Genomic DNA, 12,998 nt, shown 5'->3' with positions numbered 1-12,998 from the left:
GCAAGTTTCCAAATAAAGCTGCTGAAAAATGGTAATACAGGAATGGGCAAATTGATGAACATCTCCAGAAGAAGAAATGCGTGATGTACATTGTTGCTCTAACAGTAAATGAAGAAGCAGGATTGCTTTCTCATTTCATCGACTTACCCCATCAAGTAATGGAAGAAAAATTTCGAAGCGAGCACTTTCAACTCTGCCTTGATATAATGAGAAAAGAAAGGAATCTCTCATATCCCAGAATATGACCCTTGTTCCTGGAACACAAAAAATCTAATTTAGAAAAGCAATTCAGACATATGTTCAACCAATGATTGATGAAAGAAAGAATCCTGATTATATCAGGTATTTTTCTTCATTAGCATCCTTCCTAAAATGGTTATCAAGTCCATTTACAATGGTGAAGTGCAATAGGTTCTGTTAAATGCCTAATGCAAAGTCCACCCAGCGCCCCCCACACCCCCCCCAACCGGTTGAGAGAAAATGGAAAGAGTAAGTTTTAAAATAACTACTATAGTAATGTAAGCAACATATGAAGTACCAGCTAAGCAAGTAACTAGTAGAACTTGAATCCCACTTATAATAGTAAAACATCATTATGCTCAACAAATAGCTCAAAACTACTGGATATAGACTATGACTAGTTAACAGTGCTTCTTATTGTATAATGTTATCTGTTTAGTGTAGTTTTTGGGAATTAAGTGCTGATCCATCATGCCACTAGATTATTTTCTCTGTTTTATTTTTTCAGATATATGGTGAGGCTGGTTTTGTAACTTTGTATTAAGCATTGGTAAGCATACTACATCCATCTTCCCACCATATCTGTATTCTAGATCTTGCTATCTAATGTTATACAACCATCTCATCCCACCTCTTTCAATGCTACTGATATCCTTCACTTTTTAATGCCACAACTGCCTCCATTTTCCTAAGATGCTCCAATTATTCTCTATGGGATATTGCCATAGTACCTACTAGACCATATCATCTACCTCTTAACATTGACATTCAGAGGTGTTTGGTTGGGGGGAGTTGAGGTCTGGAATCAGAATGGGAATGAGTGACTTCCATTCCAACTATTTGGTTTGGAGGAGTCCTATTGCGATTTCAATTTCAGAGCAAAAAGGGAATGGCCCAATCTACATAAAACTCAATTCCTACTCTCCCCTAAGGATTCAAATATCCATTCCGATTCCAGTCACGAACCAAACACTTCAGGGGATTTGGCCATTTCGATTCCAATCCATTCTGATTCCTATTCTGATTTTGATTGCGAACCAAACACCCTTTTATTAGTGTTGGCAACCCTTAAGAAAGCCTCCTGTGCAATCTTGTTTTATTTGCTCTTGTTGCTAGTCCTACTACTTTGGCCATTCATTTTGCTATGTTACTTGTTTAATGACCACCTTCTACCCAACAAAACATTCTTACCATTGACAACTACTCGTTTGACTACCAGCTATATTCAATAATTATCTCATGCATATTGAAGGCATCAACCGGAGGCCAAAGCAAGGATGAGTATTACATGCAGATGGTGTGTCTGCCAGACACTAGCACGATACATATCATGCTGTGCCAAGTGGTCCTAATGGTCAGCAAGCATTGGCCCAGCAACATACAAAGTGCTACAGGTACCATGCTAGTGCTCCATGCCAGTAAGGCATTTGCATGGTACTATCATGCATGCCATACAAATTGGCACTCAAATCCATGGACACAAGTACCCAAGAGGTAGCAAGCTACATTTAAGGAACTAACAACCATAATGCACTGATACTTAGGTTCTTGTTCTCTTCTACCTAAGGATGCACCTGCAACTTATCAAAGCCATAGATTAAGTGGGTTGGATCCCAGATACACATGGAGCACAAAAAATTCTGTTTCATGGCTTGCTGCTTCACCCTACATGTTTCATTTACTACTAGTATTATATGATATTTGCACTTAATACCTAGATGATTACTAATTTACTATTCATGATGTTGCTACTATGATAGTTAACTTTTGGCTGCTAATTCATTACCTACAAGTAAAAAATCTGCTTCTTCAAAGTGATCAACTTAAGATGGTCCACTTGCAGCCACTCCCATGCCTTCATATTTTCCTGAGCATTTTATTATATGAGCATTCTACTATCTCAAATATGCTTCTTCAGCTTGGTTTCACAAGCTTAGTTAGGCGATGATGGTAGCTAACTGTACCATTTTGAGCATGATCACGCCTTTTCTGTATGACTGTTCTACTAGGTGCGGGTGCGGGTGGATGGATTATCACTAGCAAGTAGCAAAAATGCACCTCATATTCAAGGACCATCTCTACCACTTTGCAATGGACATTGACTCCACTAAAATATTATCCTCAGGTTGCTTAAAATAGAGATGCTCATTTATCCTAGAGCATAAAGGAAGAATCTGATAGACCTCATCCACTGTGCCAAATAATTGAAGTGCAGCTAGTCATCATTCTCCTGTTAATTCTTTCAGAACACTAGCTTGATGCATGGTGACAGTGATCGGCAACATAGAAACCTTGTCAGTAGATTGCACATGATCAACCAATTGTGACTCCTAATGCTAATTATTTAGCCAATCTTCAAAAATTTGTTATATACAAGGTATCATTTCATGTGTTACTAACGTTACCACTTTCCTTCAATTTGAGCATATTCTAATGCCAGCTAAGCTAGTATCTTAATGATAAATGTTCCCTCAATTGCTATTTTTTTGATTCTCAAGACCCTCTAACTCTTGTTGAACCAAAGAGCAATGAAACTTTGGGAAATTATTGGATCTTAAATATCATGCCACAACCAACATTATTGTAGAGTTTGTTGAGCTCTAGCGAACTTCAGTATGATGGATCCTGTTGGGGCGATTCAGCCAACTCTACGATTTCGATCGGCCTGATAAGTATGACCTGCCAACTATCAATCGATTGACCGACTGACAGTCGGCTATCCTCAAATTTGACAAACTCCAACTATGACGACTCGACTGAATAAAACCGATGACCGTCGGCATATCAGAGTTACCGACCGATGCTCATTCAGACTTTTACAACTACCGACATTCAATCGATATATTTTGATTACCGACATATAGTCGGCTTACTAGAAACTGCCAGTGCAGAAAGCGCATAATGGCCAGAACATGAACGGTGACGGGTATAACCACCCATCCCACGATCATATAATGTCGGAACAAGCGGGACCCACGTGTCTAACCGTTATAGACGGTTACCAACTACTCGTCTATAAAAAGAGAAAAATGAACGGCATTTAAAAAGGTCTCTTAGGAGCTGAAACTGTCTCTTTGAATATTAATATGCTTTTCACCACTCCCCACTAACTTAAGCATCGGAGGATTCCCGTCGGACACAATTCCAGTCAGTGTGGACTTCATTTTTCAGGTGCTCTTCACCGGTAACAGGCGCAACAGAAGATTGACCGCAACAGATTGACGCGCCAGAGAGGGGGGACAAATACGAGCGATTATGGCAAAGACTAGAGCTCAAAATTCTACAAGATCTGTGAGGCAATCTTTTCGCCGGAAAGATCCCTCTCTTCCTCCCTTGGCAGAGCCCAGCTCTTCACGTCTAGTAATCACTACGGATGCACAATTGCTGCTCTAATGCAGCAAATGAAGGTATTGACGAAGGCGGTCCACAGCCTCCAACAATAATAGACACAGCAACAGCAACAACCACTGACGGAGGAGCCGGTGGCTCACTCAGTGCCATCCAGGCACAGTCGCTGTCCTCTACGGTGTTCACCCTCTTCATCTCCAGAACGACAACCGTCTCGACACTCACCGAGTTGAATAACCGTATTCTCGACATTCCTATCATGCCGCTCATCCTTTGCAGCGATCTCCCTTTCCTTCCCGTGTACATAGTATCAAGAAGAGGAAGAGACCACGTGTATCTTTTGCTTCTCCATCTTCGAGTTCTTCAGGGGATTCTACTCCTGGATTTTTTCAGCAACGGTGGCTCGATGACTATGAGCACAAGTTCAAAGAAATTGACCACCAACTTATCCGACTTCAAGTGGAAGGTCGGAAGTCCTCCAACGACTACGACTTCTACACTGCCCAACCTCTCTCTCAGCGTATCCTGGACGAGCCAATCCCATCTCAGTTCAAGATGCCGCAGATAGAGCCATATAACGGCTCCACCGATCTAATTGATCATTTGGAGAGCTATAAGTCTCTTATGATGATCCAGGGGGCAATCGACGCCCTCCTATGTATTGGCTTTCCGACAACTATTCGAAAGACTGCTCGAGCCTGATATTCTGGGCTTCAGTCGGAGAGCATAAATTTTTTCGAGCAGCTCGAGCATTCTTTCGTGACCCATTTCAGCACTAGTCGAAAAATGCCACGGACATCAGACAGTCTCTTCTCCATCAAGCAGGGCGAGACAGAGATATTGAGGAATTTCATGGCTCGCTGCAACGCAGCCACACTTGACGTCAGAAATCTCAATGAAGATATGACCATATCGACCATGAAGAGAGGTCTGAGGGGATTTAGATTCACTTATTCTCTAGATAAGATTCTCCTCCAGACCTATGCTGAACTCTTGGAGCGTGCATACAAGTATATTCGCGTGGATGAAGGTGCTCCTGACCGGTGCCAGACAGAAGAAAAAAGTCAGAAGAAAAATAAAAGAAAAGTGAAGCTCCGATCGAACCAAATTGATCAACGACCAATAAGCGAGCTTCATCCCGTCGACGGAGTCCAAAGCCGAACAACTATGGTAGCAGGTATGACTCCTGTACTCCTCTTTCTACTCCTCGTGCGCAGATCTTAATGTAGATCGAAAGAGAGAAGTATCTTCGACATCCTCCACCGATGAAAGTGCCATCGAGAAGTCGTGACAAGAAGTACTGTCGATTTCATCGTGATCACAATCACGATACCGAACAATGTATTCAACTCTTGAATGAAATAGAGGTCCTGATCCGACGTGGCTACCTCGAAAAATTTTGATAAGATCGCCCGACTCAACCTCCCACAGACCAACAGCCTCAGCCACAAGCTGAGGAAATGATCAACAATTAGCCAATAGTGGAAGTAATCAACATGATCTCTAGGCGACTGAAGAACTGGGGGGCAACTTCCGAAGAGTCGGTAAAGAAACGACGACTTGACAATGTAATTTTTTTTTCGAAAGATGATATTAGGAGAATATAAACTCTCCATGATCCTGTCGTCGTTTCGACGATGATAGCAAATTATGATGTAAAAAGAATTCTAATCGATAATGAAAACTCAACTGATGTTCTCTTTTACTCGACTTTCTCCCGAATGTGACTACCAACTGACTGACTCAAAAGAGTCTCGACGCCATTAATCGGTTTTATTGGAGATGCAGTTACCGTGGAAGAAAAAATTACTCTCCCACTAACTGCGGGAACACATCCACAATAAAGTACTGTTTTCCTGACATTTACAGTCGTCCGAGTTCCATCAGCCTACAATGCCATACTTGGACAACCTAGACTTAATGCCCTGAGAGCAGTAGTTTTAACATACCATTTATTGGTCCGATTCACAACAAAAAATGGAGTCAGAAAAATACGTGGAGATGAACAACTTGCTCGACGTTGCTTTATGGTTTCTACAAAGAATAATCAATTTGAAGACTCTTTGTCCGTTGATAAATTGGATCAAAAAAAAATGAAGAAAGGAGTGAACCAGCCAAGCAACTGGTTTCTATCCCGTTAAAAGAAGATCCTAAGAAGACGGTCCAAATTGGATCGCAATTGTCTGATCTAGAGCGGCAACAACTAGTGAATCTACTAAGAGCAAACACCGATATTTTTGTTTGGTCGACAACTGATATGCTAGGAATTCCTCCGAAAGTAATAACCCACCGGCTGAATATTGATCCTAAAATTAGACTGATGAGACAAAAAAAAAGATCTTTTACTCCTGAAAGGTAGAAAGTCATCGATGAAGAAGTCGACAAGCTCCTTACGTCTGACTTCATCAAAGATGCTAATTATCCCAATTAGCTCACCAATGTAGTGATGGTGAGAAAAGCTAATGAAAAATGAAGAATCTGTATCGACTACACAAATTTAAATGAAACTTGTCCGAAGGATAATTTTTTCTTACCAAAAATCGACCAACTAGTTCCTGCGACTTCAGGACATCGACTTTTGAGCTTTATAGACGCCTTTGCAGGCTATAATCAAATTCAGATGGCATCCGAAGATGAAGAACACACTGCCTTCATAACCGACAAAGACATCTACTGTTACAAAGTAATGCCATTCGGTTTAAAGAATATCGGAGTCACTTATCAACGGCTAGTTAATAAACTGTTCAAAGCATAAATTGGACGAAACATGAAAATCTACGTTGATGATATGCTAGTGAAAAGCCCTCAAACTTTTGATCATGTTCGAGATTTGGAAGAAGCCTTCGACACACTTCGACGACATCAGATGAAATTGAATCCGACTAAATGTGCATTCTGAGTAACTTTCGAAAATTTTTTTGAATTTTTTGTCATAACGAAAAATTGAAGCTAATCCCGAGAAAATAAAGGCTATCATCAATATGAAACATCCAAGCTCCAAGAAAGATATACAACAATTTAATGGAAAGATCGCCGTACTCAGTCGATTCATCTCAAGATCGATAGAAAGATGTTTATCCTTCTTTAAGACCTTGAGACAAGCAAAAAAACTTTTCATGATCAGACGAATACCGACAATCCTTCGAAGATCTAAAAAGATATCTAACATCTCTACCATTACTTACAAAATCGAAGGTGGGAGAAACTTTGTATCTCTATCTGGCAACTTCGACAGAAGCAGTAGTTCAGTACTCATCCAGGAAGATAAATCGAATTCAACGGCCAATTTATTACACCAGCAAGGTGCTTCATAATGTTGAAATAAGATATTCAAGAGCAGAGAAGATTATCTACGCTCTAATCATATCATCACAGCGATTTCGTCCGTACTTCCAAACACATTCTATAGTCATCTTGACAGATCAGCCGTTAAAGCCAATTCTATACCGACCTGATACTTCAGATCGAATGGCAAAATGGACAATAAAACTCGATGAATTTGATATTCAATATCGCCCACGACCGTCAATGAAGACACAAGTTTTGGCTGATTTTGTAATCGAGTGTACCATATCTGACAATAATCCTGAGGATGGACCCGACGATAAATTAAAACAAGTTGAAACTCCTGAAGCCGACTTAGCATTGGTGTGGGTGCTACATATTGATGAAGCATCCAACGCACAAGACAGTGGAGCTGGTTTCATCCTCATCAATTTCGAAGGGATTGTAACCAAATATACCCTTCGATTTAATTTTAAAACTTCAAAAAACCAAACCGAGTATGAAGCTCTCCTAGTCGGCTTGAAGATTGCCAAAGAACTTGACATTGACAACTTGAAGGTCATCACCGACTCAGTTGATTATCAGACAAGTTAAGGACGAGTTTGAAGCCTGAAACCCCATTATGATGAAATACCTTTAGAAAGTGAAAAATCTTGCATCGACTTTGAAATGTTTCGAAATCTCTCACATTCTAAGAGCGAAGAATGCTCGAGCTGACGCACTTTCTCGACTCACAACCATCTCATTCAACTCGCTGAATCAGACATTCATCGAATATCTTGAACAACCGAGTATTAATAAAGTCGAAGAAGTGCTACAAATCAATGACGAGCCAAGCTAGATGGATCCGATAATCCAATATTTGACTAATGAAATTCTATCTGCAAATCCTTCAGAAGCCAAATGACTACGATGGATGGCCTCGCAATATATTTTAATGAATGGACAACTTTATAAAAGATCATTCTCTCTTCCCTTACTAAAGTGCTTGAGACCAACGGATGCCGACTATATATTCCTAAAAGTTCATAAAAAAATTTATTGGCCCACCATGAAGAAAGATGCAGCTGAACTCATTCGAAGATGTGAACTATGCCAGAAGTATGCTAACATACAACATCAACCGACCAGCCAGCTGACATCAATTGTTGCACCATGACCCTTCGCACAATGGAGAATCGACATACTTGATCCTTTTCCTCCGACATCCGATCAGAGAATTTATAGTGGTTGCCATTGATTACTTCACCAAATGGATGGAAGCTAAACCCTTGGCACAAATCACCGAAAGTAAGATGGAAGACTTCATTCAGAAATCAATTATTTGCAGGTTCGATTTACCACATACCATCATCATCGACAATGGTCGACAATGGTCGACAATTCGACAATCAGAATTTCAAAGAGTTTTGTACAAAATTTCATATTACGCACAAGCTCACATCAGTCAACCATCTACAATCTAACAGTGAAGTGAAAGTAACAAACCGAACAATCTTATATGGTCTTGAGACCAGACTGAATGAAGCTAAAGGTCTCTAAGTGAAAGAATTATATTCGATCTTATGGGCATATCGGACAACTCCTCGTATACCGATAGGAGAATCACTATTTAACCTAATTTATGAAACGGAGACGATGATTCCACTTGAGATCGGATTGCCATTAGCAAGAGTGAAACAGTATAATGAGCCGAGCAATTCTGTATGTCGGAAAGCCGACCTAGACTTACTTTCGAAAGTCCGACAGCAAGCTCAAGTTCGGATGGCAGCACATCAGCAAAGAATAATCCGGTATTACAATGCAAAAGTCAAGCTGAAGATCTTTCATCCAGAAGACCTGATCTTAAGAAAAGTAGAAGTTTCAAAGCCTCTGGATCAGAAAAAATTATCTCCAAGCTGAGGACCCTACAGAGTAACCAAGACACTTCGACCGAGTGCATATCGGTTAGAAACTCTCGATGGAATGACTATTCCTCGGACTTGTAATGCTGATAATTTGAAGATGTACTATCAATAAAGTTCACATGTACGATGTTCGGATTGAAACAGTGAAATTCAAAATCATGAAAGCTTCAATCAACTATAAGTTATCTACAAAATGACATTAGACCGATAAATAATCGATCAATTTTTACTGACTGTATCTCGATTTTTCACCATAAAAACCGACTTATCGACTATATCTCAATTTTTCATTGTAAAAACTGACTTAAGTCGAATGGCTACTCATGCCGATTTAGCTTTAGCTAAACGGAACATTACACCGACTCGACCTCGATCGAGTGAGAAATACACCGACTTGACTATAGTCAATCGAAGGATATTCGGCTTATCACCGTCTATCAAATATCTAAAGTATACAAGCTAAGTCGGCTAACACCCGACTAGCGAACAAACTCTACTACGTCTATTGATCGACATTCAATTCACCGATAGATGATTGAAAATTTGACTGTTATTCAACGATATTGACAGTACAAGTGTAAAAAGAGATTCCTTAGAAAATTGCTTTTCATTCATCGAAGAAGAGATTACAAAATTGGACCGAAGATCCGATTACAAAATTGGACTTATTGTCTGATTACAAAAAAAAAATATTACACCGGTCACCAATCAACCTCTTCATCTTGCTCCGATATAACTTTGGTGGTGGAGCAAATTCTGATGTAGCCGGTGCATCTCCTTCAGTTGGTGCGGTGGTCTCCTCAGCAACCTCTTCTCCCAAACTAGGAGGGACAATGCTGCTCAAATCCAGGTTCGGATATAATTTTCTGACTGCATCTCTGCCGTCCTCGTATCCGACACAGTAGGAGGTGAATCCGCCCTTGAGAATTTCATCCTTGAATTCTTGTGAATCTTTAAAATTCTCGATGACCAGACTCAGAGCACCTCTCACTGACTCAGCTTCTTCCTTGGCGAAGGCCGACTCTGCATCGGCTAGTGCCAACCTCTCCATAATGGCCCGATGCCTTCCGCACTCCGCTTCAAGCTCCTCTATGCATCCGTCTCTCTCCAGAGCCGACTAATGGAATGCTTCTTGCTTTTGATCCTGGATTCGAGAGACGCGATATTCTGTTGCGCCGACTCTAGTTCAGCTCTGGAGGACTGCAGTTCGATCGTCACGTGGGAGATCTTTTCTTAGAGCATCTTCTCCCGTTCGACTGCCGTCTGAAGTTGTTCGACAGTAACAGCTTTCTCGATGTTGGCGACCGCCATCTTATCCATCCACGCCCGATGAAGATCAACGAATTTTCGATATCCGCTCCCTAGAGCGTACATATCGTGTGCCAATTGAAAGAAAGGGCAAGTCAAGTCAAATAAAAAAAAAAGAAATGAGTCGGATAAAAGAAGAAAACTTACCCCAGGCATCATCGGGTAAAAGAAAAAAATATTTCGGACACTGTCTGATCTTTCCGACTCTCCCTGTCTGTCGGGAGAAGAGTTGCCTCAATGAGTCATTTGGCCAATAACGAATTGGCCAAGGCCGACTCACCGATGGGGATTCGGATGTCAAAGAGTAGGAAGGCCTGCCGACGATCCATTATCGGCAGAAGTAGCCAACGCCTTTCTTCGATCCCCAGTCGGCAGTCGTACGCTTGAAACCGCCACAAAATCGATGCTCGATTGTGCCCGAGATTACTCCGTTTAAGGAACAGCTTGCATAGCAGTAGATAGTTCTGGTTCGACCACGACTACAGAATCGGCTCGAACCCCAACTGATGGAGCCGTCGATGGTTCTGGTGCGACATCTTCATCTTTTGCCGTCTCAACTCTGACTGACGAAACTTCAATTGGAGGTAGCATTGTCGAAGCCGACAACGCTATAACTGGCTCGGTGCCGGGAGCCATCACCGACGGGATGTTGGACTTCCTCACCGATACCGACCCAGACGCACCACAACTTCTCTTTGGCGGTCAAGATGGTCCAGCATCGATCGCTGTTCTCTTCTTAGCAGCATGTTGATGGATGTCGGTAGCTGAAACTCGTGCTGTCGTCCGCATGGCTGCAATCAAAAGATAAAGTTCAGTACAAAATTCAGAAGCAAATAAAAAATAAAATGACCGATCATGCTATATCTAAAGAAGTTACCGAACTAAGTCCGGCATCATAGAGAGCCTGCTCTATCATCAACTCTCGTTGAGCTGGAACTTTCATATCTTTAAGTCGGAGGAAGCCTTTCCGATCGATGGTGTCAACCCGACTATGCTCATTAAGGCCGGTTCTCGGATCCCCAACATGAAGGAAAGCCCCAAGGAGATGAAAAAAAATGAAAAAAATTGATTCTGTCATCCATGAATAGACGATGGAAGATCGAAAATGAAAGAAAGACCCTTCTTCGGATTGAAAAATCACTAATCTTTGGCCTTGGGATGAGGATGAAGAATAAAGAAAGCCCAAAAAAGAGAAGGACGAGGGTTGATCGGAATAAAACGACACAACAAAGCAAAACTGATAATCAGCCGAATAAAGTTCGGAGCCAGTTGAGCGAGACAAAGTTGATAATAATCAAAAAGATTCTAAACAAACTCCAGAATCAAAAATTGAAGACCGACCCAAAGGTCCTCGACATAGAATGCAACCTGACGCGGAGGAGAGTTCACCCGACTGTCCAGATTAGGAGCAAAAAATTGAAATTGCTCCAAGATACGGTATTGTTCCCGGAGCCGATCGACATTAGATCCAGACAAGGAAGAAACCTCCATCTCCGGACCCGAAGGAGAATCGCCGGTCGGATTCTCCGACCGACTATCTCGAGAAGTTGAGGCATTTGCCTTCTTACCCCTATTTGCCTCTGAAAATAAAAGAACCTAGAAGAAGAGAAAACAAAAAAGAAAACCTAGAAGAGAGAAACAAGAACTCAACCTGAGGAACTGGGAAGTGACGAGAAGGCTCTCAGCACCTGGGGACAAAACCTTTTGTTGCAGAGAAAAATGACGAAATGCAAAAATAGAAAGTCCAAGTGAAAATAACTTTATATATATAGGACCCCTCAACGGTCCAAATGAAATTATTTAAATCAGGACTTCCCCAAATTTTGACATGTGGCAACATCAGAACCGATCATTGATCAGACGGTTCGACACACCTACCTCCAGATCATGCCACCTCATCACTATTCACGTGAACGCAGGCCTAATGAAATTTGGACATATGGCTAAAATCAACTAGCCTAAATCAAATCGTCCAGATTCTCAGGACGACGAGCTATCTTCTCGAAATGATACTCCAATGATGATCTCATAGTTATCGAAAAAAAAAACAACTGGAGACCCTTCATATTTCAAAAAATCATTAATGTTTGCAGTCGAATCGGGGCTCGAGACAACACATGGCAACTCCCTTCGTCCAACGTGATAGACCATGTGACAACACGCATGTCAGACTATCTTGGACTTGGGAGTGGGGAGCAACTATTGGGGCGATTCAGTCGACTCCGATTCTGACTTTCGATTGGCCTGATAAGCACGACCTGCCGACTATCAATCGATTGGTCAACTGACAGTCGGCTATCCTCAAATTTGACAAACTCCAACTATGACGATTCGACTGATTTCAGAACAATGACCGTCGGCATATCAAAATTACCGACTGATGCTCATTCAGACTTCCACAACTACCAACATACGATCGACATATTTTGATTACCAACATGTAGTCGGCTTACCAGAAACTGCCAGCGCAGAAAGCGCATAATGGCCAAAACATGATCAGTGGCGGATATAACCACCCATCCCACGATCACATAATGTCAGAACAAGCGGGACCCACGTGTCTAACCGTTACAGATGGTTACCAAATACTCGTCTATAAAAAGAGGTAAATAAACAACATTTAAAAAGATCTCTTGGGACCTGAAACTCTACCTCTTTGAATATTACTGTTCACCACTCTTCACTGACTTAAGCATCGGAGTCTCCGTCGGACATAATTCTGATCAGTGTGGACTTCATTTTGCAGGTGCTCTTCACCGGCAACAGGCGCATAAGGGATTGACTGCAACAGGTCCTTCCTGACTACTGCCAATTAGCATGCAAATAAGTCATGTCTCACTAATCCAGTTAGCTTGGATGGTCCTATTCTTTTAGACCCTTGGCTCGGGTTGGGTCTGAAATTGACCTGTT

The 12,998-nt window shown here is 41.5% G+C and overlaps 1 protein-coding gene across 14 annotated transcripts in view; it reads right to left on the bottom strand.

Moving 5' to 3' along the window:
• The window catches only part of LOC105054121 (protein unc-13 homolog), a 71,041-nt gene that overhangs the window by 7,082 nt on the left and 50,961 nt on the right, over nt 1–12,998 (bottom strand). For all 14 annotated transcript variants that reach the window (XM_073245463.1, XM_073245464.1, XM_073245460.1 and 11 more), the window contains one exon: nt 148–254. In XM_073245463.1, coding sequence (XP_073101564.1) covers nt 148–254 — 107 coding nt within the window. The remainder of the gene's footprint in view (nt 1–147; nt 255–12,998) is intronic.

Source organism: Elaeis guineensis, chromosome 11 (assembly GCF_000442705.2).
Source record: "Elaeis guineensis isolate ETL-2024a chromosome 11, EG11, whole genome shotgun sequence".
In the NCBI taxonomy this organism is placed as follows: Eukaryota; Viridiplantae; Streptophyta; class Magnoliopsida; order Arecales; family Arecaceae; genus Elaeis; species Elaeis guineensis.
Note: the sequence above shows the minus strand (reverse complement) of the source record. Positions and strands in the feature narration are given on the sequence as shown.